General features: G+C 52.8%; 4 protein-coding genes across 5 annotated transcripts; 2 read left to right on the top strand and 2 right to left on the bottom strand.

Annotated features, from left to right (window-relative positions):
* Positions 1-93: 93 nt before the first annotated feature.
* DXO (decapping exoribonuclease) lies at positions 94-2,042 on the top strand. 2 transcript variants are annotated; one of them, XM_050788609.1, is made up of 6 exons: positions 94-542; positions 713-948; positions 1,035-1,254; positions 1,382-1,517; positions 1,655-1,749; positions 1,834-2,042. In XM_050788609.1, the coding sequence occupies exons 1-6, from the start codon at positions 187-189 to the stop codon at positions 1,979-1,981; spliced, it is 1,191 nt and encodes a 396-aa protein (XP_050644566.1). In that variant the 5' UTR covers positions 94-186; the 3' UTR covers positions 1,982-2,042. The 2 variants fall into 2 exon arrangements, with proteins under 2 accessions (XP_050644566.1, XP_050644567.1); XM_050788610.1 differs by lacking the exon at positions 94-542 and adding an exon at positions 595-615.
* A 59-nt stretch (positions 2,043-2,101) lies between these two features.
* SKIC2 (SKI2 subunit of superkiller complex) lies at positions 2,102-12,709 on the bottom strand. The gene is given in 29 exon segments (XM_050788593.1): positions 2,102-2,338; positions 2,449-2,589; positions 2,779-2,997; positions 3,072-3,182; positions 3,330-3,540; positions 3,786-3,912; positions 4,006-4,153; positions 4,491-4,595; positions 4,739-4,876; positions 5,034-5,171; positions 5,870-6,100; positions 7,532-7,642; positions 7,749-7,961; positions 8,134-8,230; positions 8,308-8,408; positions 8,410-8,455; positions 8,778-8,884; positions 9,071-9,155; positions 9,284-9,430; positions 9,811-9,956; positions 10,190-10,318; positions 10,479-10,669; positions 10,773-10,826; positions 11,092-11,166; positions 11,286-11,400; positions 11,497-11,614; positions 11,716-11,825; positions 12,418-12,521; positions 12,604-12,709. Coding segments are annotated over 29 exon segments (3,741 nt in total). The 5' UTR covers positions 12,626-12,709; the 3' UTR covers positions 2,102-2,137.
* Positions 12,710-12,712: 3 nt separating this feature from the next.
* NELFE (negative elongation factor complex member E) lies at positions 12,713-19,292 on the top strand. The gene is given in 12 exon segments (XM_050788612.1): positions 12,713-12,926; positions 13,364-13,446; positions 14,827-14,896; positions 14,999-15,144; positions 16,236-16,310; positions 16,433-16,470; positions 16,637-16,844; positions 16,847-16,979; positions 17,092-17,236; positions 17,400-17,454; positions 17,699-17,801; positions 19,122-19,292. Coding segments are annotated over 11 exon segments (1,146 nt in total). The 5' UTR covers positions 12,713-12,926; positions 13,364-13,371; the 3' UTR covers positions 19,220-19,292.
* Positions 19,293-19,435: 143 nt separating this feature from the next.
* CFB (complement factor B) lies at positions 19,436-25,385 on the bottom strand. Its single transcript, XM_050788594.1, has 18 exons — positions 25,219-25,385; positions 24,898-25,131; positions 24,311-24,496; positions 23,982-24,155; positions 23,660-23,761; positions 23,419-23,555; positions 23,012-23,150; positions 22,559-22,690; positions 22,179-22,280; positions 21,966-22,103; positions 21,372-21,469; positions 21,116-21,233; positions 20,750-20,900; positions 20,576-20,652; positions 20,277-20,377; positions 20,046-20,178; positions 19,915-19,964; positions 19,436-19,645 (listed from the first exon to the last, which is right to left on the bottom strand). Exons 1-18 carry the CDS (start codon positions 25,280-25,282, stop codon positions 19,490-19,492), a joined length of 2,292 nt encoding a protein of 763 aa, XP_050644551.1. The 5' UTR covers positions 25,283-25,385; the 3' UTR covers positions 19,436-19,489.
* Positions 25,386-25,686: the final 301 nt, after the last annotated feature.

Below are 25,686 nucleotides of genomic sequence, written 5' to 3'. Positions count from 1 at the left end.
GAGGGTGGGTGAAGGGCAAGGAAAGAGGCAGGATGAGAGGTTGGCCGCGGTGGCGTCTGAGGGGCCTGAATGTTTCAAGGCCAGAACCTGGCGATCAGGTGGCTCGCTTAGTCCTAAACCAGTCATCCTTCTCCAGGCCTCCTCTGTAAAATGGAAACTCTGTCCCCCTGCTTCCCTTAGGACCTCATGGATCCCAGGGGGACCAAGAGAAGAGCTGAGAAGACAGAGGTAGCTGAGCCTCGGAACAAACTACCCCGTCCAGCACCTTCTCTGCCCACAAACCCTGCCCTCTACTCTGGGCCCTTTCCTTTCTACCGGCGCCCTTCGGAACTGGGCTGCTTCTCCCTGGATGCTCAACGCCAGTACCATGGAGATGCCCGAGCCCTGCGCTACTATAGCCCACCCCCCACTAACGGTCCAGGCCCCAACTTTGACCTCAGAGACGGATACCCGGATCGATACCAGCCCCGGGACGAGGAGGTCCAAGAAAGGCTGAACCACCTGCTGTGCTGGCTCCTGGAACACCGAGGCCGGTTGGAGGGGTGAGCAAAGCGTGGCAGGCAGTATATCTGGAGACCCGTACTACCCTCTAAAATTAGGAGAGCCACAGCTGGGGTGAGAATCAGTCCTTAAAAGAAACAGACTATTCTTCGAGGGGAGCATCTCACTAATGCTTGTGTCAGACCTTCAGCCTGTAACTCCTGCCTCTCAGGGGTCCAGGCTGGCTGGCAGAGGCCATAGTGACATGGCGGGGGCACCTGACAAAATTGCTGACGACACCGTATGAGCGGCAGGAGGGTTGGCAGCTGGCAGCCTCTCGGTTCCAGGGAACACTATACCTGAGTGAGGTGGAGACGCCGAAAGCCCGGGCCCAGAGGCTTGCTCGGCCACCGCTCCTCCGGGAGCTTATGTACATGGGATACAAATTTGAGCAGTATATGTGTGCAGGTGAGTTGCCCCTGCTTCATAGCCCCCTTCCCCTTCCCAGAGATTGAGAGTCCCCCACCCCTGCTGCTGCTTCTCTCCTTGTGCAGACAAACCTGGAAGCTCCCCAGACCCCTCTGGGGAGGTTAACACCAACGTGGCCTTCTGCTCTGTGCTACGCAGCCGCCTGGGAAGCCACCCTCTGCTCTTCTCAGGGGAGGTAGACTGCACAGACCCCCAGACCCCATCCACACAGCCCCCCACCTGCTATGTGGAGCTCAAGACCTCCAAGGAGATGCACAGCCCTGGCCAATGGAGGAGCTTCTACAGGTTCAGGACAGGGGTGGGCAGGGCGAGAGCTTAGACTTGAAGGCTGGGAAAGGGACTTGGGGAGGAGGGTGAAGGCAGAATGGAGGGTGGACGAGGGGTCCCACTGACCCCTTGCTTTTCCTGACAGACACAAGCTCTTGAAATGGTGGGCTCAGTCATTCCTCCCAGGTGTCCCGAATGTTGTTGCTGGCTTCCGTAACCCAGAGGGTTTTGTCTCTTCCCTCAAGACCTTTCCTACCATGAAGATGTTTGACTATGTCAGGGTAAGGGAATGCTGCTGCAGCTCCCACCCGCATCCCCAAACACCAAGACCACAGGTCTAGCGTCCAGGGCAGCAGCCTGCCTTCCCCTCGTCCCACCACCCCCACTGCCAATCTTCTGCCTCCTCTGCCTGCTCCAGAATGACCGTGACGGCTGGAATCCCTCTGTGTGCATGAACTTCTGTGCCGCCTTCCTTAGCTTTGCCCAGAGCACGGTTGTCCAGGATGACCCCAGGTGAGGCATTCGGCTCTGTCCATCCTCTCTGGATCCCAGGATCCAGCCTCTGGTCCTCAGCTGATTCCTCCATCTGCCCCCCAGGCTTGTTCACCTCTTCTCTTGGGAGCCTGGCGGCCCAGTCACCGTGTCTGTACACCGAGATGCACCCTATGCCTTCCTGCCTATATGGTACGTGGAAGCCATGACTCAGGACTTCCCATCACCCCCCAAGACTCCCTCCCCCAAATAGTGATGTTTAGAGGGGGGCAGTCATATCTCTGTGTGCAGATAATAAAAGCATATTTCTAAGAGGTTCTGCTATCTTCTTAGCTGAGTCATCCCTGCCCAACAACTCAAGCACACACAGTGGTTTGCTGTTTTATCATCACATTTTTACATGGGGCATTCACTGGGTGTAGAGGCTGGCCGCAAATACGATGTCCCGCCGTAGCAAGGTAGCCGCTGTCTCCATCTTCGCGCCCAGCACAGGCTCTCCTACTAGGCGGGCTGCCCCCCGCAGTGAGCGACACATCTCAGCCAGGCGCTGAATGCAGCGGACCACCAGGCCCTCAGGGGTCCCTGAGAGCCCTGCCAACTCAGAGAAGGGCTGTGGGGAAAGTAGGGTGAGAACTGGATGTGCTCACCCTGGGCAGGCTCACCCTGGGCAGGCTCACCCTCAGCCAGCCGTCTGCAAAATCCCAAACCTCAGGTACTCACCATGCCCCGGGCCCACTCATACACAACCTCGACCAGCCCAAAATTCAGCTCGCCCACAAATTCCTCCACCGTCTGGTTCAGGCCACAAGCCACCTGGACCTCACCAATCCGCTTGGCCACAGCCCGAACACGTTCTATTCCCTGCAGGGAAGAAGGAGAGATTAAGGCCTGCCTTCCTGCTCCAGGAGAGGGAAGGACTAGATCAAGAAGGCAGCCATTCCCATCCTCGGGGCACTTACAGGGCAGCAGGGGGTCACCTGGGGGACTACCTGAGGGTGGAGGTGAGGAATGCCACAGCCCTGGCAGGGAGAAAGGAGTGATATCCCCTACCTGCTTGAGGGTGTTTGGGAGCTGATCTCCAGCGTCCCCAGGGCTCTGGCAGACCAGGCCAGAGAGCAAGGCAGCAATCTCCTCAGGCCGCAGGGTGCTTAGTGCATTGTCAAACATGAGCTCAGTGAGGAGCAACTCATGGCTGCTCATGGCACAAGCCACCCGCCCTGCCAGCTTCACAGTGCCTGCCTCGTCCACGTAACCCAGGGTTCGGAGCACCTGTAAGAAAAAGAGTGGGCATTGGACACCCTGCTATCCCCTAGCCCCCCCGCCCCAACCACTGCCCCGCCCACCTCTACTCGCTGGTGGTACTCAGGAAGCAGCAGCAGTGACTGATCTGACAGTAGGAAGCGCAGCCGCTCCATCTCCTTCTGTATCTGCATTCGCTCCCGCAGCTTCAGGTACTGCAGAGAGCCACCCGTCAGCCTTCTCCTTGCCCCTTAGCAGGGGTGGACTGAAGACAAGGGCTGAGATGGGGGTGGTCGGTCTACAGGGAACCACAGAGGAAAAGCCCCTACTCCCAGCTCGGGAGTTAGCACCCAGGGTCCTACCTGGGCAGGAAAACGGGGGCTGTGTACACACTGAGCCCCCCGGATCAGCTCCTCCAGCTTCCGGGCCCGGAGCCCACCCTCTACAACCGACACGTCTTTGAGCTGCAGGTCATTGACAGGGTCGAGGGTCGGGGGTCCGGCTGGGTGAGCCTGAGCCAGACGCAGTAGTTCCTGAACAGCAGTGGTCACGGCTGCAAGGGGAGGATCCTTCCTGAAGAGGGAGGAGATCTTAAGATCTGGGGTGAGATCTTCTCTCCCACAGAAGCCCCCCTCAGGCTGTGGGAGCCCTCTTACTACAACCCCCACTTCACAGTCTCCCTTAGGCTGGAAGGGCCCCCTCACTACAACCCCACCACTTCATAGTCTCCCTCAGGCTGGGGAAAACTCCCAGACCACTGCCCCTCCCCGCTTCTACATGCCCCTCTGGAGGAAAAGGGCCTCCCTAGCATCTCTGACTTGAATTTTGGCTGCTGCCTCTTGCTGAAGTCCTCCAAGATCTTCTCCCCATTCACCCGGAGCACTTTGGTGGTGATGGCAGCCATATCTGCTGGCTGGAGCTTGACTACGGTGTGCTCACAAGGCCCTGTGAAAAAGGGAGAGCAGGGCAGACCTTGCCGTGGACCCAGGCATCCTGCTCATACTGCTGGCAGAAAACAGGCATCTGCCGCACTCTCACCTTCAGGCAGGAACAGCTTGAATCCCACGAGGTCATCTGGATAGGGCACCTCTGGAGTGGCCGGCCCCCTGTCCTGTGGGTCCTGGGACAAGGGCTTATCACACAAGACCAGGGTTGTGAATACTCTGCTGGTGGAGTTCGAGGAGACCTGGGGGTGGTCAGAGAGGCCAGGAGAGCGGGGTGTGAGGAGTAGACATCAAAGGTAGGAACCAGATACCTACCCTTGGGCAGGAATCAGGAAGCAACCATGCAGAGCTCACCAGTAGAGAGGGGCGACCAAGTCAAGCGATCAGAGCAGACTTCTTGGGGTGGTGGGAGGAAGGAGTGAGCATGATGTGGTGATGGGAAGGGAGAGGGTGAAAAGGAGGGCAAGAGGGGAAAATGAGGACCCTGTGGTAATGCAACCTGCCCTGGCCAAGTGGGGAAAATGGAGAGAGGGCTTGCTCCCTCCCACCCTCTGGAGTCCAAATTCCCATCGCCCTCACCTGTAGGATCACTCCCAGTGCGTTGTGATGCTCCTGATTCTTCACAACCACCACCCTTCCTGCTGAGAGAGACTTCAACCCGTTCACAGACTCCATGATGCGTCGCTGAAGAGCAGGGACGCACACAAAGCACAGATGGGAGGAGGCATCACAGGGACAGACACTTGGACTAAGTTTAATAGCACCTAGAGTGACACGATCTCCTCCTCCCTTCTCCTGTCACCCCCTCAGCACTCACACTTGCTCACCTGAATCATGTGCTGGGTCTCTGTCAGTTCCTCCCCCCAGCCGTAATATTCAGGCAGGTCGACCAGTTGGCCAGTCACGTCAGGCTCCTCCAAAGCCCCCAGCCTCTTGGTCAGTTCGGCCAGGGCTTGTTCATGGGCCTTGGGTGGAAGCAGGGGGAAGCTGTGAAAGGGGACTCTCCAGGCCCAGTCTGCCACACCCCCGACCCTCAACACACTGGCCTCTGGATGCCTACCTATTCCCAGCCTGGCTTTGTACAACCTCCTGCTCCACATACTGGTTACCCAGGCTCCTCACCTTGCTGTCCTTGCGGGAGGGAAACTCAGAGAAGCTCCTCTTCATCATGTCCTCCACCCTGAGGGCATCCACCCGCAGCAAGTTGAGGATCATAGTGTACGTGAGGCGGAACTGGGACTGCAGCTGGGATGGCTTCCCCTGGAATCAGGTCAGAGAAGTCAGTGAGATCACGGTGGGACCTACTGCACCCCAGCCAGTCTTCTGGACTGGGCCTACTCCCATCAGACCTGGTCCCAGCTCTGCAACCATGGGGCCTTTGACAAACCACTTGCTCACCTCTTCTGTAACATAAGGGAGCAAACTGAAATAAATAGACTCAAAGGCCCCATCTAGCTCCGTATTCATGGGAGAGAAAACTGGAAGAGATAGGCTTCAATCTCATCCTTGGATTCGCTCACTCCTACCTCGGCTTCTCCCAGACAAAACAAAAAAGTCAGAGGAAGCTGGGCGCTGTGGCTCACACCTACAGTCCCAGCACTTTGGGAAGCTGAGGCAGACAGATTGCTTGAGCCCAGGAGTTCAAGACCAACCTGGGCAACATAGCAAAACCTCATCTCTACAAAAAATAGAAAAAAAAAAAGTTAGCCAGGCATGGTGCATATGCCTGGAATCCCAGCTACTTGGGAGGCTGAGATGGGAGGATCACTTGAGCCTGGGAGGCAGAGGTTGCGGTGATCCAAGATTGTGCCACTGCACTACAGCCTAGGTGACTCTGCCTCCAAAAAAAAAAAAAAAAAAAAAAAAAGAAGAAAAAGAACAAGTCAGAAGAGAGGAGAATGGAAGAATCCAGCAAGGTCCTGGAGCTGGGGCCCTGCCCAGGATGCTGGGTCACTCACCATCATCATGCGGTGCAGGTCTGCCATCTCGGGCACTCGGCCCTTGCAGAGCAGGATAACAGTGCCTGTGGGGTCCAGGCCCCTCCGCCCTGCCCGGCCTGCCATCTGCACATACTCCCCAGGGAGCAGGTCCCGGAAGGTGGAGCCATCGTGCTTGCGCATGGAGTCAAACACTACTGTACGAGCCGGCATGTTTACTCCCATGGCAAAGGTCTCTGTGGCAAACAAGACCTGGGACAGAGGAGAACGGAAAGGATCAGCAAAGGCTCTACATATACACGCCCCCAGCCCTGGCCAAGCCCACCTTACTTTGTAGGCACAAGGCACCATCCCAGTTGTTACTTATGGGATCTCATCGAACTCTCCAGGCAAATCTATGGGATTGGTACTATTGTTTTCCTCATTTTACTTATGTAGCTACTTATTTCTATTTCTTTCCTTTTACCCCCATATCCCATTCCCATCCCTGACTGCAATCATTCCAATATATCCAACAAATATTTTTATATAAATATATTATAGAACATGTCTTCTTTTGTGAGCTTGTAGTTTATAATTCATATAAAAAGTGGTTATATATCTGATTTTTTGTTTCTTCTTTTTCTCCACCCTAGTGTTTCAACATCTGTCCATGTTCCTGTGGTCACTGCTTCCAACTGCTGCAGAACACTCTGAGTGCACCCCCCACACTAACTTTCCCTCTCTCCCAGGGAAGGGCACCCTGGTACTACCAACACCCTGCCACCACAAACAAAGGAAGGGTGGAAATGTTCTCTCTCAGACCACGGTGAGAATTTCTTGGTGATACATACCCAGGAATGAAATATAGACTCAGAGTACGATATACCTTTTGTTTGTTTCTTTGTTTGTTTTTGTTTTAAGATGGAGTCTCACTCTGTCACCAGGCTGGAGTGCAACGGCATGATCTTGGCTCACTGCAACCTCCACCTCCTGGGTTCAAGCAATTCTCCTGCCTCAGCCTCCCGAGTAGCTGGGACTACAGGCACGCGTCACCGTGCCCAGCTAATTTTTGTATTTTTAGTAGAGACAGGGTTTCACCACGGTGGCCAGGATGGTCTCAATCTCTTGACCTCGTGATCCACCCACCTCAGCCTCCCAAAGTGCTGGGATTACAGGTGTGAGCCACCATGCCTGGCCAATATAGTTATTTTGTCTAAATAGTGCCAGGGTGCATTCCAAACTGGCTAAGCATCCTGTACAAGGATTCCCAGAACCCTGCAACTTCCTACAACTCTGGCAACACTCGGCATTAACTAGTTTCCTAAATTTTACCAGTCTAATAGCTATAAAGTCGTATCTTATGCGTACTTCCATTTGTATATTTCTGATTATTAATAACTTTTCAAATTATTAGCTAGCTTGCTAGCTTCCTGGGTTTCTTTTCTGAGACCTACGTGTTCATATCTTATGCATCCCCATTTTAAGATGAGAAACCTGAAATTCAGGAAGGTTAAGTAATTTGTCCAGGATGATACTATGAATACACGGTGGACCTGGGATTCAAACCCAGGTAGTCTGGATCCAGAGCCCAGGTTCTTAACCACAGCACTGGCCTGCCTAAACCTCTGCCCCTCTGCCCTCTGGGCAGCCCCTAAGCAGGTAACAAACACCGAGGAGTCCCTTTCCCACCACCACATGCACCTTGACCAGGCCACGGCTGAAGAGCATCTCCACGATCTCCTTGAGGATGGGCAGGATGCCGCTATGGTGCACACCCAGGCCACGATTCAGGAGCTCTGACATGTGCAGGACCTTTGGTGGGAGGAGGCCCATGGTCAGGGATGGAGTCTCAGAACACCCTATCCTTACCAGTCTGCTAAATGGGTACATGCATACACACATACACACATAGATGCACCTGGGGCAGCTGGCGGTCAGAGCCACGGAGGCGAGCAAGGCAGCGCTGCAGGAAGAGGTGGATCTCACTCTTCTCTGAACTGGTGGTGAGGTCAAGGGAGGTGAGGCCTGAGGCCTGCTCATCACAGCGGCCCCGGGAGAAGGTGAACACCACCACAGGCAACTGGGCCCGTGTGCGGAGGGAGGCCAGGAGGGACAGGTACACTCCGCGGTCCTGGAGAAGGAAGGGGAAGGGGCAGAGGTTGAGTTCCTGAACCAACGAGAGGTGAGCTAGTGTTAACTGGGGCAGTGCTCAAAGTTCAAGTCAAAACCCCTGGGGAACAACGAAAAAAAAAGATGGGAGGAAAAATGGGTGCTGGCAGGTACAAAACCCTCCCAGTTCTCACCTGTGCAGGGCCCCCCTGATGTGTGGGCTGCTTGGCCCCAAAGGTCTGGGCATGTTTGCTCATTCTCTCCTTCTTGGCCTCCACAGCTGCATAGTACCTGGGGCACAGGGAGGGGTAGCCGTCATGTCCAGCTAGGGGCCCAGCCCTAACTCTTTCCCCCATCTCGGGGCTCACCCTTTTGTATGGAAGGCTCCTCGAGAGTCCAGCAACAAAAAGAGCTCCCCCTGGGTCTTGGAGCTGTTCCCTGTGAAAAGATAGTGCTCCAGGGGCACAGGGGCGGGTTACAGTGCTAATCACATAGATCTGACGACGCTTCAGTCGCCTGAAGGAAGGAGAGGGTAGCAAGTCAGGGATGGGAGTGTGGGAAGGAACCCACATCCCCACCCCCTTCCCTACCCCTCCAACTTTACCCAGTCTTTCCTGAGACCCAAAATGGAAGGCTATCCCCCAACATCCCATTCCATTTCAACATGCAAAGTAATCTGGACCCAAAGGGGATCCCACAGCCACCAGGTGGGACATGTTCCCCAGCATCACCCCTAAGGCCTGACCACTCTCCTTGCTGTGGTAGACTTAGTCCCCCCACTCCAATCAAGCAGTACTGTAGCCCCCATCAACCAGGCAACCCAGGACACACGTCTCACCCAATCCAGTCAGCAAACTCAAGGGCGTTGGGGACGGTGGCACTCAGAAGGATGATAGAAACGTGGTCAGGGAGCATGATGAGCACCTCCTCCCACACGACCCCACGCTGGGCACAGAGAGGGAAGAGAGGTCACAGGAGGGCAGGGGCTGCCCTTCTGCCCCTAAAGAGGCACGGGATTCCGTATGGGGGTAAAGAAAGCAGGAAGGTGCCCTGAGTGTGTAGAATAAGGGAGCCGTTCAACTGGTCCCAAAGGAAAGGACTGCCGGCATCTGCGGAGCCCAAGGCCCTTACCTCGGCATCGTTGATATAGTGAACCTCATCAAAGATGACCCACTCCAGGTCCCGAATAACATCTGAGCCACTGTACAGCATGGAGCTGGGGAGAAGAGGCCAAGGATTGACTCCCCAGTGGCTCGTCTCCATCCCCTCTTCAGACAGCACACTCTCCACAACAGCCACATCTTCCCAGCCAAAACTCCCCTGTATTGAGTGTCCATCTCTCACCGAAGGATCTCTGTGGTCATGATGAGGCAGGAGGCCTCCGGGTGCAGCTGCACATCCCCAGTGAGCAACCCCACATCCCCAAACGTGTTTCGGAAGTCCCGGAACTTCTGGTTGCTCAGGGCCTTGATGGGCGAAGTGTAGATGGTGCTGGGGAAAGAACATGAAGTTAGCCAGTCCCTCTGCAGACTCATGGCCCACGCCTCCTCTCCCACATGGAGCTCTCGAAGCATGCCCCAGAAGCTTAGTTGCTCTACTTCTTCACCCAAACTGCCCTACATTCTCTTTCATGATATAACCTCAGAAAAATTCTGTCCCCAACCCCTTCCTAAACTAACCCAGGTCATTCTTCTAACCTTTCTCCCCACCATGCCTTTTTGTTTCTCTCTGAGCTCTTGTCTCAGTCTCACGCCTGAACCTCTCACTTAAAGGATGAGCTAGAGAGGTGGGGGAAGAGATGGGATTTTCAAAGGCTGCAGGAGAAAATGGGGCTGGCTGGTGAAGGGGGAGGTTGGCGAAGCAACTCGTACCGTGTCATGTGTTTCTGGGCCAGGGCAATGGCATATTCAGCCACAACTGTTTTTCCTGCAGATGTGTGAGCTGCAACAAAGACAGAGTCATGCCGCTCCAAGTGCAGGATGGCCTGTTTCTGAAACACATCTGGCTCAAATGCCCACTATGGGAGAGAGAAATAGATAGGAGCTGAAGAAAGGAGCAGGGCCTTCCTGCCTCCTGCTCATGGAGCACACAGGGCAGGGGGATGAAGGCCAGAGCCAGCCGAGGCTAGGACTAAGGACCAAGAATGGCCTGGGATGGATATGACCTCTGGCGGACAGAGGAGACAAGGGGTCAGCTGGGAGTGTGACCCAGCAAGAGGTAGAGGAGCATGTGAAGATGGGGCCAAAGTACCTGGAAGGCTGGCTGGGGAATGAGGCGATAGAAATCACCAACGGGGGAGGTGGCATCCACAGGTATGGCCCACTGCTCCTGAGGTGGAGGCTCTGGGGCTTCTGGGGTGGATACAGCTGTGGACGCTTCCTGGAAGAGTCAGGGGTAGGGGTGACAAAGATACAACCAGAGGGCTCTCGATTACCACTGCTCCCAAAAGATGTCCCTTTCTTCCCCTCAGACCCATCCTAGCCAGCCCACATCCTGGTGGCAAGGCTCTTTCTTGCCTCCACTATGCAGAACCACCAACCTTCAACACTAGGTCCTCCAAACTGCTTGCTCGGGCCAGGGGAGTACTGCAGGGAGAGGCTGAAACAGCGTCCCTTCTGGAACCTCCTGGCTGTCCCACTGCCTCATTCTCATCCTCGTCACCCCCACCCAAATCCAGAGGCTCCAACAGATAGCTAAGGCTTAGTAGTCCAGGAGCTGGAGTTGGACGATCTGAGAAGCAACGCAACAAGGTCAACCTCGTCATGCTGACATCTCTGTTCCTTAGGAGAAAGACATGATTTCTCCTACACCCCACTCAAAAACCAAAACGAACCTTTTGGTGCAAAGTCCATGCCTTTCTTGAAACCAGGTGGAACAGTAAGAAGATCTGTAGGACAGGGACATGGAATCAGGGTCACTGCACACTGGTGAACAAATTGTGTACATTATATAAACCTAAAAGATATCATTTACAAGACAGATGCTATAGATGGGGATGTTTGCTATGACACTTTCCCAACAGATGACAGTAAAGGTTGTTATGGACAGGATATCTTTTTCTAATTTTCTCAGAGGCATGGGAGGGCTAGTAGTAGCCCAGTGATAGCGTGGGCTCTTCCTCCTCAGGGCTCAGACTCAGAGCCCTACCTTACCTTTCTCAAAGTCTATCTCCTCCTCAGCCTCCTCCCATGTGTTCAGATCTGTTATGGTGGGTTCATCCATCCCCCCTGGGAAGAGACAGGACAGACAGGGATTCATGGGATGAGGATAATACGAGATAGGTGGGGAACCCTTCCCTGGAGATTAAGGACACCCTCTTCTACCATCCCATCTCCACAAGAGTCACCTGGCCAGAAGGGATACTGAGTTGGATTTCCCCATAAGGACTGGGAGGCTGGCCCTGGAGGCCGGCGAAGAGACAAGGAGGTTGTGGCTGAGAGATTTGTGTTCTCCAGCAAGACCTAAAGCAAGAGATCAGAGCCCCAATGAGGCTGAGCTTGTCTCTGATCACCTCCCCTTCTCCCCAACTCTGTTTCTTATGACCCCTGACCTCCTACCTCTTTGTAACCCAGTATCTGGCCTGTGGTTGGGTGTCTTTGGGCCTGTAGGTCAGATGGGACTGGAGCTCCCAGGACAGCCAAAAGAGACCAGGGATCCATCTTCCTTTGCCATTTTCTGGAGAGAAAAAAAAGTAACTTTTGGGTCTTTTTTCTTCCTCTGCCCCAGCTTCCTTCAGGAACCCATCACCCTAGTCTAAGCCCCTCCAGACTCCTCACCGGGCTGAGTGCTCCACACCATGCAGAGGCAGCCAGGCTGGGGATGACAGAAACAACTGTTCTGCTTCTTGCTGCAGATCTGGGGCACAGGGAGGGAGGCCATGGGGAAGCTGAAACAAGGGCAAGATGAGAGGCATTAGGTAAGGAAAAAGAGTAAAATGCAGACAAAAGAGGTGATGGGATTTGTGTTCAGATCAGAAATGGTAGATGTGTCAAACAGACTAGGACAATCAGGCTTGGCCAAAAACTACCCGCTACTGAATTACCTGGGGCAGATTTTGGATTTCAGAAACATGGAGGCTGGACCTAGGAATCTGCATTTTTAAAAAGCTCCCTTGCTAGTCATGAAGCACATGAAATTTGAGACTCACTGATTTTAGAAAAAGGGGTCCCAGACCTAAGGATGAAGAGTTGGAGGCTCAAAGCCTAGCATCTCAGTCACCAAGTGCCCTGGTGCTTGGAGACAGAAGGGAGCTCCATGGAGAAAGCGCAGCTCTGAAAGCAAAAATATCCCCAGGACTCTCTGCTGTCTTCACATGGACTGCAGGTACACTGGGCTGGAAGCTGTCCAACACCCGTTCAGGCTGGGATGGACAGCAGTACAAGCACAGATGAACAAGGTTAAGCTAGATCCTACTGTGAGGAGGGTGAAGGAGGTTTGGACTCAATGAGGGTCAAAGGTTAGGGTCAAAAGTCACTCACGCTGCTCTCCGGAGCTCCAGGCAAGTTCAGCAGCTCCCAGCGACCTGTGCATCCGAGCTCCACGGCCCGAAGGGGTAGGTCCAGGGGATCTGGAGGAGGTAGCACTACGGGGAAAAGTCAAAAGTAAGGGGTCAAAGGTCATTCCATGTCTGCTACTCCGTGCCATTTCACTCCCCTCCCCCTCACCGAGTCGCTCTGTCTCCATCATTCTGGAGCCACAGCGGCTGCCGAGCCGCCCGGAAATGCTGCAAGCAGTCCCTGCGAGGTAAGCCCCGCCCCGGAACGGGCGGAAGTAGAGACAACTTCCGGCACGGCCCCGCCGAGAGCGTGAACTATCGCTGCGGAGGTGCAGACCTGGACCGGTGGAAGGCCGGGCGGAAGTGCGTGCCTGGGGCCGCCTTGGTTACCGCGTTTTCCGCCCTTCGCTACGTCATCGTTGTGAGCCCGCTATCAGCGGCCAGCGCGGGCGCGGCCGGAGACCGTGGGGCCCGCGGTTGCCGCCCCCTCAGGTAAGGCCCTCTGCTTCTCACTCTTCGGCCCCTTTTTTCATAGCCTTTTCTCTCTTCTTCCTCTTTGAGTTGCTCTGAGGGCGCTACGCTGGCTCCACCGCCTTCTCTGCCGTTCGAACCCCGCGGCTGTCCTTACCCCAGCGAGGGTAGGGGGGTCGGGTGCCATCGTCTTGCCGACGGAGTGGGTGTTTGTCCCTCCCTGAGCCACATGGTTCCTCGAGGTGCTGGTGTCTGTGATCCCTGGAGACAGGAGGGAATGCTGGATGATCCCGACCAGCGGGAGCTTGGACAGCATCCTGTTTTAAGCAAGGAGTAGGGAAAGCCAAAGGCAAGAGTAGGCAGACCTGAAGGGGTGGAGTTGGGTACAGTGTGGACGGCGTGCGAACCCCGGGTGGTAACAGGGGAGAAAGATGTCTTGGGCCCTGCCCCTGAACCAGGAGCCACCATGTTGGTGATACCCCCCGGACTGAGCGAGGAAGAGGAGGCTCTGCAGAAGAAATTCAACAAACTCAAGAAAAAGGTGAGGGACTGTGTGTGGACATGGCCTAACCTTTCACAGACTGTGCACTCTGAGAAGATCTGGGGTGAGTGTGAGCGAATGGGAAAGTTTTTCTGGCCCGTATCTAGAGATATATCACCCACCTCACAGTGTAGCTTCGAGAGGTGGGCTTTCCCAAGCCCTGGTGTGGACCTTCTGTCTTTTCTATGCAATCGGCCATGGGATTGTCTTCCTTTGCAATGGCTTTTAGTACCACCTAAGGGCTGATGATCCCCAAGTTTGTTTTTCCAGTTCTATCCAGTGTCATACTGATAAACTTCAGATACCCAAAGTTGGAGCTATCATCTTTCTATTCTTGATCTTCCAAGTAAGATTGACTACACCAATTCTGCCACGCGTTTGGACTCAAAATCTCATCTCTGACTTCTCCACTATTTGCATAGTCAAGCGTTTGCCAAGTCTTCTTGTTTTTTCTTTTGAAGCAATTTTTCCTGTTTATTCTTCATTGTGTATTCCCCTGAGCAGGGCTTTATTGACATTTACATGAGCGATTATAATGGTCTCTCAACAAATTTCTCAGTCTTTTTTTTTTTTTTTAACAGACTTCTTCACTCTTGGTCAAACGATCCATTGAAAACACAAAATTCTGCTCCCTCTGTTTCTCAAAAACCATAAATGGCTTCACATTGTCTATATAACAAAGCCCCAAAACCTTAGTTTGGCAGCCTTGTCTAGTAAAGTAGAACTATTCACTACTCCCAAAACATGCATTCCCAAAGCGTTCTTACCTCTGCATGTTTGCCATCCTGTCTTCTTTTTCTAAAATACCCTTCTTCTCTCTGTGTCGTGCAGAGATACGGGGGAGGGCCTAGTTTAATAGCCATTAAACATCAGAAAATCTTACTAGCTTTCAGCTATGAATAATCTGCACCTCTTACCGCATTGCTAGCTCACTCAGTTTATTTTTATTTCTCAGACTATAAGCTTCTTGAGGGTAGGAACAATGCTTTATCCTCCTGGATATCCCTGTTACAAAGTCATGTCTGGGCCTTATTCAATATGCAGGAAATAGATGGATGAAGCCTCCAGGAAAGGCACATAGACTTATACTTACTTGCAGCTTATATCCTAGGATTCTAGTCCATGATCAAATTCTTTGTCTTCAACCTCAAAAATGTAACACTCTGGAAAACCTTTGGGTTCCGTGGTTTGGTTAGATTAGGAATTTCCGGCATCATTCATGATCTAGGGGACCAGAGGCAAGAGGCAGAGCACATCAATGCACCACTCTAAGGACATCAAGAAAGATGGTCCCTGGAGTGATGTGCCCAGGGGTCTTGGGAGAGGAACCGGCTAGGGGCTGGCCCTCACTGACCTCTCTCCTCTCACCCTTGTTCCCAGAAAAAGGCATTGCTGGCTCTGAAGAAGCAAAGTAGCAGCAGCACAACCAGCCAAGGCGGTGTCAAACGCTGTGAGTGACAGGGGAAATGGGGATGGACTGGAAGTGGGCAGCATGGGGCTGACCTTCATCATGGCCTGGTCAACATAATGCCTCTTCCCCTTATCACTCCAGCACTATCAGAGCAGCCTGTCGTGGACACAGCCACAGCAACAGAGCAGGCAAAGCAGCTGGTGAAATCAGGAGCCATCAGTGCCATCAAGGCTGAGACCAAGAACTCAGGCTTCAAGCGTTCTCGAACCCTTGAGGGGAAGTTAAAGGTGAGCACAAACAGAAGGATTGTTTAGAGGGCATCCCTCCAAGTTGGAATGTAGATGGGTTTGGGGAAAAATATGCATACTCAAGCACTGGCAAATTGCTGTACCATTCTGAGTTTTGCCTCTCAAATATAAAATGAAAAAACTAGATGACTCCTGAATTCTCCATTTTACAAATTTTGTAGTTCTAATCCACTTTGGATTGGAGCTCTTGGAATATGTCGCTCTAAGGGATGGAAAGGGCAGAAAATGTTATCAGATTCAAGAGAGGTTGAAATAAACTGAATATATAACATATCAAGTTACTTATAAAAAGTATCAGCCAGGCGTGGTGGCTCATGCCTATAATCCCAGCACTTTGGGAGGCCAAGTTGGGCGGATCACTTGACGTTAGGAGTTTGAGACCAACCTGGCCAACATGGTGAAACCCGTCTCTACTAAACATAACAAAAATTTGCAGGGCATGGTGATGCACGCCTATAGTCCCAGTTACTGAGGAGTCTGAGGCCAGAGAATTGCTTGAACCCAGGAGGCACAGGTTGCAGTGAGTGGAGATCGCACCACTGTACTCCACCCTGGGCGACAGAGCAAGACTCTATCTCAAAACAAAACCAAAAAGCTGCAATGGCAGGTGTGGCAGTGGCTCATTCCTATAATTAGAGCACTTTAGGAGGCCAAGGTAGGAGGATTGCTTGAGCCCAGGAATTTGAGACCAGCCCTGGCAACATAGTGAAACCCTATCTCTACAAAAAAAAAAAAAAAAAACAGAAATTAGCCAAGCATGGTAGAGCGCATCTCTAGTCTCAGCTACTAGGGAGGCTAAGGTAGGAGGATTGCTTAAGCCTGGGAGGTCAAGGCTGCAGCAAGCTATGATTGCACCATTGCACTCCAACCTGGACAACAGAGCAAGACCCTGTCTCAAAAAATAAAAACAAATAAATAAAACCACATAGTCAAATAAGAAATGTATATAGTGTTAAAAGGAAAGAAGAGATCAGAGGAAATCTAGAAGAGGGTGAGGGAAGAGGAACATCTCTGTTCCATGGTTGGGCAGCCTCCTGCTCCACACTGAGGTAGGTCTCTCCCCTCTCCAGGACCCCGAGAAGGGACCAGTCCCCACTTTCCAGCCGTTCCAGAGGAGCATATCTGCTGATGATGACCTGCAAGAGGTAAAGGCTTCTAATTTCTGTCCCTGAGGGGTTGGGGATGGAGGAACATGAGAAACTAACTTATTTTGGACTACATGTTAGCAACTGGGAATCATCTTAACTGTTCTTGGTCTCTTTTACAGTCATCTAGACGTCCCCAGAGGAAATCTCTGTATGAGAGGTTAGAGAGTAGAGATAAGACTGGGCCCACTTGGCGGGGTTGATTGCCTGAGTCCTTGGGAGGTTTGGGCTGTAGAAGCTGTGCTATTGAGGGAATATTGAGTCTCCACAGGGTCCAAGGGGAGAAGGTAAAACCCCCCTTTGATCTTCAGTCTGCATCTCCCCAGCTTTGTGTCTTCTAGCGATCGACTTCGAGAACTAGGGCCAGATGGAGAAGAGGCAGAGGGCCCAGGGGCTGGTGATGGTCCCCCTCGAAGCTTTGACTGGGGCTATGAAGAACGCAGTGGTGCCCACTCCTCAGCCTCCCCTCCCCGAAGCCGCAGCCGGGACCGCAGCCATGAGAGGAACCGGGACAGAGACCGAGATCGGGAGCGGATCGAGACAGAGACCGAGAGCGGGACAGGGATCGGGATCGGGATCGAGATCGAGATCGAGATCGAGACCGGGAACGGGACAGGGATCGGGAGCGGGAGCGGGATCGAGACCGAGACCGAGAGGGTCCTTTCCGCAGTGAGTGATCTTGGCTGGAGGTCAAGGTGACCTTAACTGAGGTTTATGTGGGTCCTACTAAGTGAAGTGTGGGATGGACCATGTCTTGTGACTGTGATTCCTGCTCCCAAAGGGTCGGACTCCTTCCCTGAACGGCGAGCCCCTAGGAAAGGGAATACTCTCTATGTATACGGAGAAGACATGACGCCTACCCTTCTCCGTGGGGCCTTCTCTCCTTTTGGAAACATCATTGACCTCTCCATGGACCCACCCAGAAAGTAAGGATGACGACAGGGCATGATGAGAAGTCCTGGGCGAATCCTGGGGTGTGAGACTTGAGGGAGGAAGCTGCCCTCCCGGCAGCCGCCTGTGATCGCTGGGTTTGGTTGGGTCCAGAAGAGCCCCTTGGCTCTCCACTGACCCTGTTTTTTCTTATCCCAGCTGTGCCTTCGTCACCTATGAAAAGATGGAGTCAGCAGATCAGGCTGTTGCTGAGGTTGGAACTTCGCAAATCTGTTCTTCCCATCGCTTCTGCTGTTCTCATGTGTTCTCATCAAAATACTAGATGCCAGGAAGAAGTTGGTTCCTCTTGATAAAGTCTCTCCCTATTCACACAGAAAAACTTACATTCTCAGATTCCTTATTCAGTCTACTCCTAGGATAGCAACTCCTGGAATAGCTTCTTTGGTGTATCTGTAATGTTTTCCTCCCCATCCTCTGCCTCCCCTCTTCTGCTTTAGCTCAACGGGACCCAGGTGGAGTCTGTACAGCTCAAAGTCAACATAGCCCGGAAACAGCCCATGCTGGATGCCGCTACTGGCAAGTCTGTCTGGGGCTCCCTCGGTAAGAATGGGATTTTCTTTCCCGTCCTCTCCCCTACAGCACACTCCTTTTGGTTCCCCCACACATCCTTGGGTTTCCTAGAGATTATCGAGGTCAGAGTGTGTGCAGAGGCTGTGGGAATGGGAAGGAAAATTTCAGATCATATGTTAGTTAGAGGTAAAGAAAGGAGAGAAAAGGATTGAGAACAGCTTCCAAAGCAGCAACTGGAACAGGGAAGAAAATGGGAGCTGGAGTGAGATTGGTGAGAAAGATGAATGTCTCATGGGGCTTGTTCATTTTGAGATGGAGTAGAGTGAATTTCGTAAGTATTTGAAATTAGGGGTCTGGAACTCAGGTGTGAGGTAAGGAATGAAAACATAGATTAAGTCATCTGCATCACAGGGTGGCTCCCCGATCATGAGGGAGACTGATTTCGGAGAAAAAAAACGACCCAGGACTAGACTTGAGGAATACTCAGGGACTATGTTAGGAAACAGGACTGTCCACCTTACGCCCCACGTGTCTCCAGCTCTCCTGACACGTTAGGCTAACGTTGAGCCTAACGTTAGCAAAGGAGACAGGAGGAGGGGTCAGAGGGCTGGGAGCAGCACCAGAGGGGCCTGGGCCACTGAAGCGAAAGGACACGTGCTTTGAGAAAGAGGGAGTAGCCAGCAGTGTCAAGGTACAGAGATCACAGGATGAGAAGTGGGTGGGAGAGATTCTCTCTAGGTCAAGGGTGGTGGGGATGGAATCTTTGGATGGGGTGAAGAGAGTAACATGTCTGGTGGAGGGAGGAAAAGAGGAAGGGGAAGAAACAGCTAGAGGCTTGAGAAAGAATGGTGAGGGCCAAAGCTACATGCTGGATGAGTTCTGGTGGAGCTAGTAGCATTCCTTAGTATGAGTAACCCATTTACCTGAAAGTAGATTTTCCTGGGAAAGGAGTGAGCAGAAAGAAGGACTCAGAGCAACAGTGGCCTTTCAGGCAAAAGAAAGGAACTAGAGTTGACCAGCATGTCAATAAAGGGCTACAGAGGTTTTCTAGTTTTTAGCTTCTGACATACTGACTATAAGTAGTGGGTTAATATCATTCATATATCTCAACAATGACATTTGGGATTTTTCTAAGAACAAAACATTCATCAAAATGTCCACTTACACTCTCCTTGGCCATGGGTTGGCACAAAGGAGCTAAGGAAGACAGGCCATCCTGGCCACCAGAGGGCAGCGTGGAAACTGGGTTTCCAGGGGCCAGCAGCCAGGACTGAGGTGGTCAGGAGTCAGCCTCAGGGTCTGATCTATGATCTCCTTTAGACCTTAACTGTTCCTCTCCTCCCTCCCTAGCTGTCCAGAACAGCCCTAAGGGTTGCCACCGGGACAAGAGGACCCAGATTGTCTACAGTGATGACGTCTACAAGGAAAACCTTGTGGATGGCTTCTAGGGAACAGAGCTGGATTCCTTGTGCCTCAAATGCCCCAATGCTGGTCTCAGTAAAACACTGAGGTGGAAGCTTACACATCTCCCTCAGCCTCTGGTTTTTCAGCACTTGGGATTGGGGTTAAGCCTTTAAAAATGGGTGTCAGGTTTGATCTCAGTGTAACAACATGGCCAGTGCCCGTTCCCCACTCCCTTGCCCCAAAAGGATCTGGAACACAAGTGTTGTCGCAGCTGTTTTAATTCAATCCCGCGCCCCTGTCCAGCAGGAAACCCCTTAGAGAAAACCCAAATCCTCATCTTGGAGTTTCTCCTTCAGCCAGGGCAGCACTTGGAAGAGGTTGACGTGAAAGTCTCGGGCGTGAGCAGGTACCTGCTTTTGCCGCTTCTGGTTTTTGCAGACATCCACTACTCCCCAGCTGATGACACCAACCTGCAGAGGCAGTGGGGTGCCATGGATCATTCATAGAATTCCTAATCCTGGAAGCATGACTGTTCCTGATTGTGTCTTAGCTGACCTAAAGGAATCAGGCTAGGGACCCAGCTCAGCCTCATTCTTGACACACACAGGCCAGACATGCAGTCCTAAAGTGAGGCAGGCTCTGCCCACCTCGAATTACTAGCCACATGCATTGTGCTTTCCTGCTTTGGGGCCCATGCTGACCACTTGGCATCTCCCCAGATAGGAAAGGGAGGACTCACTTGAATGAAACGACTTCTCTTGTGAACTATCAAGGGGCCGCCAGAATCACCTGCAAGGAGAGGAGAAGCTGTAGGGAAAAGGACTCTTGGCCCTCGGGCACTTGGAGCACAACCAGAGAGCGTTCTCTCACCTCTGCAAGTATTGGGGTCAGCATAGGGACTCACTCCTCCAGTACAAAGGAACCGAGGGGTGACCACCTCCGAGATGTCCTTGACTTTGTCATAGCCTGGGGCATATTGAGCATCTCTCTCACAGCTGCCTTTCTGTAGGGGAGGTGGGAAGCATGGAGAAAGGTAATGAACAGAGGTGGCTTAGGAAGGATTAGGGCCTAGAGTGCCTCCTTAGGATGCCCATTTCTCACCTTATCCCCATTCTTGATGTAGACCTCCTTCCGAGTCAGCTTCTTCTCCTCCTCAGACACAAACAGAGCTTTGATATCCTGTGCAGGGAGCAGCTCTTCCTCTGGACAAATAGACTGCATCACTTCAGCTGCTCCCACCACTGTCATCTCCCTATTGACTTTGTCACTCAGCAGATGTCCCCTAAGCCCTTCCTAGTGCTAGGTTCTGGGCCAGGCATCGTCTCTTCCTATTGCATCTCCCTCTCATGCCTCACTTGTCTCGGGATCTCATCCTTATCCTCCCCCCTAGTATGTCTTACTCTGTTGCTGGCAAGTGGTAGTTGGAGGAAGCCTCAAAGCTCGAGTTGTTCCCTCGGTGCAGGGGAGACAAATGGGCCTATAAAGGATGGAGAAAGAACAGCAAACTAGGCCTGCTCCTCACCCCAGTCCTCCAGCCTTTCCCAGCCTTTCCTCAGGGATCTGGATGCTCTCACCTGATAGTCGGGTCATAATTCAACTTATTCTTGAGCTTGATCAGGGCAACGTCATAGTCATAAAATTCAGGAATTCCTGCTTCTTTTTTCCCGCTAATGTTGTAGTCGGGGTGAAATAGGACTTTTTCTATCTCCAGGTCCCGCTTCTTCCCTTGAAGTAGGAGAATAGGTACCACCTCTTTGTGGGCAGCTTCTTGCCTCTGGCCCCATGTCATTCCTAACTTCAAGTCTTCCCCATCCCTGACTGGTCTGGGGTGCAAGGGATGGGGCTGCATTGCAGATGAGTGGAGTGTGGGATCTGTAGAAAGTGGGAGGTGTTGCCTGGAGGGCGTAGGTGCAGCCCGGGACCTTCAGTTGCATCCTTACCCACGCTGACCTTGATTGAGTGTTCCTTGTCGTCCACAGTAAAACAATGTGCTGCTGTCAGCACAAAGTACTCAGACACCACAGCCCCCATACAGCTCTCATGTCCCTTCGAAGGGCGCTGGGAACAGAACAGTAGAAAGGGAAAACTCAACTTTCACAAACCACCATCTCTTACGGCCATTTTGCCCTTCCCCTACTCCCATTTCACCTTGACCTCACCTCCCCCAAGTCCTCACTACTGGGATTCTGTGCTTACAGTGACTGAGATCTTGGCCTGCCATGGTTGCTTGTGGTAATCGGTACCCTTCCTGTGTTCCCAAACCATGCCACAGAGACTCAGAGACTGGCTTTCATCTGGCAGAGAAGGAGAATGTGCTGAAAACTTGGAACACTTCATTCCCAAACGGCAGCAGCCTTTGGGTAGAAGTCTGTGGGGGGCAGAGGCCCAAAAGGAGAAAGGGAAAGGCCACAGGTATTTGTTTCCTCGTGTTAGGAGAAAACTGCTGTGGTGGAGTGAAAAGGGAAAGAACTTGGGATCAAGCTATCAGAGGCCTGGCTGTTTTCAAGCCCAGCCCTGTTGCTAGCTTGCTGCCCCTTGACCTCCTTTGGCCTTTGTTTCCACATGTGTCAAATGTAGGACAATAGAAAGATCTCTGAAGTGCCTAGAGCTCTGTGATTCTAAGGTTAAGAAGCAAACAGTGCCAGGAAACAAGAATAGTGATACTGAGGTAGAGAAGGAGGAATGAAGAAGGCTTTCCAGGCAACTAGAGCTTCAGGGGTAGAGGAAGAATGAATTATTTCAGGGGAAGCTGAGGAGAGTTGCGTTCTTGATTCCCTTGTATCTGCCTACCAATCATTTGGAAGAAAACGTCTTCCAGGTTTTCCATATCCTTGACTTTGAACACATGTTGCTCATTGTCTTTCTTGGAAGCCAAAGCATTGATGTTCACTTGGTCCACCAAAGGTCCAACCCCAAACACATAGACATCTGAGGGAGAAAAAGGAAGGATGACGGTCCAAGCCCTGAGGAAGTAGGGTGCTGGGTCCTAGGCAGGTTACTCACCCAGATAATCCTCCCTCGGGTTTTTGCGATCCTTGCCGATGTATAACAAGTCCCGGATCTCATCAATGACAGTAATTGGGTCCCCGCCCATGTTGTGCAATCCTGCAGAAGAGACGGGACCATGAGGGTAGGAGATAAGATAAATTGGCTAGAGGCAGTGATACACGTGGCAGGGTGAGTAAGTTGAGGAAGGGTTAGAGGTAGTTGATCACAGGGCTTTAGGAATAATTCTTTATGAAGGGTCACAGGAGAGATGAACAGCCAGTTATGAGTCACATTCAGGGCCCCAACCATGGGTATAGTGTTACAAGTGGACTTAAGGGCCACATGCTGGTCTGAGAAGGTGGGGAGGCTGGGACAGGAGAGAGGTCCCTTCTGACCATCGGTCATGAGGATGATGACATGGCGGGTGCGGTTCCAGCCTTCAGGAGGGATGTCCTCTGGCCAACTCATCATGCTGTACACTGCCTGGAGGGCCCTCTTGGTGTTAGTCCCTGACTTCAACTTGTGGTCTGTGGAGAGGGAAGAGAGCATCGTCTCACCTGGTCTTCCAAGCCATCTTTTAACCCCAGAGACCAATCTGCAACTGAAATCTCACATCTTTCAACTTTTTAAGTTAATCATCATATGGACTTCCCTTTGACCACAAAGTGGCCCTTCCAGCCCTCAGCAGGTTCCCACTAACCTCCATTGCCCAATGACCCTGCTGTTCAACCTTTGACTACAAAGTGGTCCCCCTGTTGCCTTCAAGGTAGTCTCATGACCCCCTCCACACAACACTCCTGAACCTCCTGACCCCAAAGTGAACCTCCCACCATTCCCTAACCTCTGACCTTCATAATTGATTTCACTGAGCTTCTTCGTGACCCAGTCTGCATTGCTGCTCTCTTGGTCAGACACTTTGACCCAAATTCTGGGGTATGTGGCATATGTCACTAGAGCATATCTTGGCTTCACACCATAACTTGCCACCTGTGGGTGAGGAGAACAAGGCGCCATGGCATTGAAAGTAGAATACTGTGATTGGGAGACCAGCAACGTTGCTGGGACGGAGGCTCTTAGGAAGAGGCTCAAGCACTGAGGTTCATGGAGGAATCAAGTACAAGGGAAGGAAGACAGAATAGGACCTGGAGACTTTCCTGGGGCCCTGCGGTTCAGAGGGGCTGGAATGATCAGGGAGCTAGTCCTGGAAGATCAGCAAGATTCCATTCCCCCAAGTTCAGGGATAGGAGGACTCCACCTTCTCAATTAAGTTGACTAGACACTTTTTGGCTCCTGTGAAGTTGCCGGCCCCAATGCTGTCTGATCCATCTAGCACCAGGTAGATGTTCATGGAGCCTGAAGGGTCTAGGATGATCCTCCGCTTCTGTTGTTCCCCTGGGTGCCAGGAGAGTGACTCAGGCTCCAGCATGAATGATTATCTTGTCCCTTCTCCATTTTCCCCCAGTTCCCTGCCTTGCCTCCCCTCTCTGCCTTCAAACCTGGGCTGTGCCCATCCTCGGCATCGACTCCTTCTATGGTCTCCGTCAGGGAAGACAGGAAAGCTTCGGCCACCTCTTGAGGGGTGTCGTACATGAAGGAGTCTGGGAGAGTCAGAAATGAGGTCAAATGTCTAGGAGTGTCAGGGACACAGTGACCAAAGAGACGGGGGATTGTGGGTTTCCAGGGTAGAAAAGGCTCAGAAGTGAGACAGTTCTAGAGGAAGGTTTAAAAGAAGTGAGGAAAGAGCAGGGTTGAGGTGGGGAGAGAAGACAGTAGGATGCAAGATCAGGATCTGACCTGGGGGTACAGGTCAAGGGTCACCTTGGCAGGAAGGCTCCGTCCCGCTCCAAGAGCCACCTTCCTGACATGTTCGCCGCTGGGAGCCACGCAGGGTAAGCCCCCGGCTGCAGTGGTAGGTGACGCTGTCTTCAAGGCGGTACCGGCTGCCCACCTTCCTTGTGCCAATGGGGATGCCTGGGTTGGAGCAGTACCCCGCTGCAGAGGCATGAGACATGGAGGTAAGCGCTGAAGCCTGAGGCCCCGAGGGCAAGGTAGAGAGCAAGAGTTACAGTGTCCGGGGGCAAATGCCCACTCCTCAGGCTAGGCGCTGTCAGGGAGACAGCAATGTGGGGGGAGAGGATGCTTCTCACCTCCGTTGTCACAGATCGCTGTCTGCCCACTCCACCGGCCATTCACTTGGCAGGTGCGATTGGCAGAGCCCCGGAGAGTGTAACCGTCATAGCAGTGGAAAGAGATCTCATCACTCACATTGTAGTAGGGAGACCGGGGCCGGTATTCCCCGTTCTCGAAGTCCTGTGGTCGTGGACAGCGGATTGCTTTGAGAAGAGGGGAGAAGTAGAAGTCATCAAGAGGGAAAGGCTGCCTTAGGTGTTTCCCTCCTGGTCTCAGAGACCAGGTCACTGAGAAACAGAGCATTCCCAGTCCTGCAGAAGCTGCATCTTACCTACCCTTCAACCCATAGGGGTTTCCGCTGCTCCTCCCTCCCCATTGCTGAGTGTTCTCTTGACTTCCAGGGCTGCGTGGAAGCCCAGGGTAAATGCTTACTAAAGGTTAACTCCCCTTTTTTTTCCCTTCCTTTCCCTCTACAACCCTAAAACTGCTCCTACTCCTGGTCAGCCCACCTTGTCACCCTGCCTAGTCTCATCCTAGTCCTGACCTTGCTGCCACCTGCCCTGTTTCTCCCTTAGGCCACTGCCCACACTCATTGCCCTCAAACCTCTGCACTCTGCCTTCTTGACAGTTTTTCGATCTTGAGTCTGCAGGGTGCTCCAGGACCCCGTGGATCTGCAGGTACGTGTCTGCACAGGGTACGGGTAGAAGCCAGAAGGACACACGTATTCCAGTGCCTGGCCCTCTTGGAGAAGTCGGAAGGAGCCACCTTTGATCTCTACCCCCTCCAGAGAGCAGGATCCTTGAGGCTGGGCCGAAGACAATGGAGTGGTGGTCACACCTGAAGAGAAAGGCTGATGAAGCCTGGCCCCAAAAGGCCAAGGAGGGATGCTGGGGACAGCAGGAAGGGAAGGTTACCCTCACTTACCTCCAGATAAGAGGCCCAAGATGAAGGGCATCAGGTAGAGCTGGGGGCTGAGACTGCTCCCCATGGCGTTAGAAGGCAGGAGAGAAGCTGGGCCTGGGGCAGGATGGCGTGTCCTGGCTTGTTTTGCTTGTCTACTTAGCTCAGTGTCCAAGCTGAAACTCCAGACCTAGACCTGGTCACATTCCCTTCCCCTGCCCCCCACCAGCTCCCGGCCTTTTATGCAATCTGTGTTCTGGCACCTGCAGCTTGCCCCGCCTGTCCTACCCTCATCACTTTCCCGGAACATCCAAGCGGGAGGGCCCCGCTGAGCTGCCAGTCAAGGAAGCAGAAACTGCAGAAGTCCCACCCTTTGCTGCCCAAGGTCCAGGACTCTCCCCTTCAGTACCTCCTTCTGGCCTCAGCTCCTCCCCAGCAAGCCCAGACCACCCACTTAGGGACCAGAAATAAGGATCCAGCTCACTCCCCTGT

Source organism: Macaca thibetana, chromosome 4, assembly GCF_024542745.1.
Source record: "Macaca thibetana thibetana isolate TM-01 chromosome 4, ASM2454274v1, whole genome shotgun sequence".
Classification (NCBI taxonomy): Eukaryota; Metazoa; Chordata; class Mammalia; order Primates; family Cercopithecidae; genus Macaca; species Macaca thibetana.
The sequence above is the reverse complement of the archived record's forward strand: the minus strand, read 5'-3'. Positions and strand labels throughout refer to the sequence as shown.

Bases quoted from the DNA above. Each gene is read 5' to 3' on its own strand.
- DXO (XM_050788609.1), top strand. From the start codon at position 187: ATGGATCCCAGGGGGACCAAGAGAAGAGCTGAGAAGACAGAGGTAGCT. The intron at 543-712 runs GTGAGCAAAGCG...CCTGCCTCTCAG, and splicing joins CACCGAGGCCGGTTGGAGGG to GGGTCCAGGCTGGCTGGCAG. The intron at 1,255-1,381 runs GTTCAGGACAGG...TTTTCCTGACAG, and splicing joins CAATGGAGGAGCTTCTACAG to ACACAAGCTCTTGAAATGGT.
- CFB (XM_050788594.1), bottom strand. From the start codon at position 25,282: ATGGGGAGCAGTCTCAGCCCCCAGCTCTACCTGATGCCCTTCATCTTG. The intron at 20,901-21,115 runs GTAAGGATGCAA...TCCTACTTCAAG, and splicing joins CTCAATCAAGGTCAGCGTGG to GGAAGAAGCGGGACCTGGAG. The intron at 20,378-20,575 runs GTAAGACATACT...CTATTTGTCCAG, and splicing joins TACCACTTGCCAGCAACAGA to AGGAAGAGCTGCTCCCTGCA.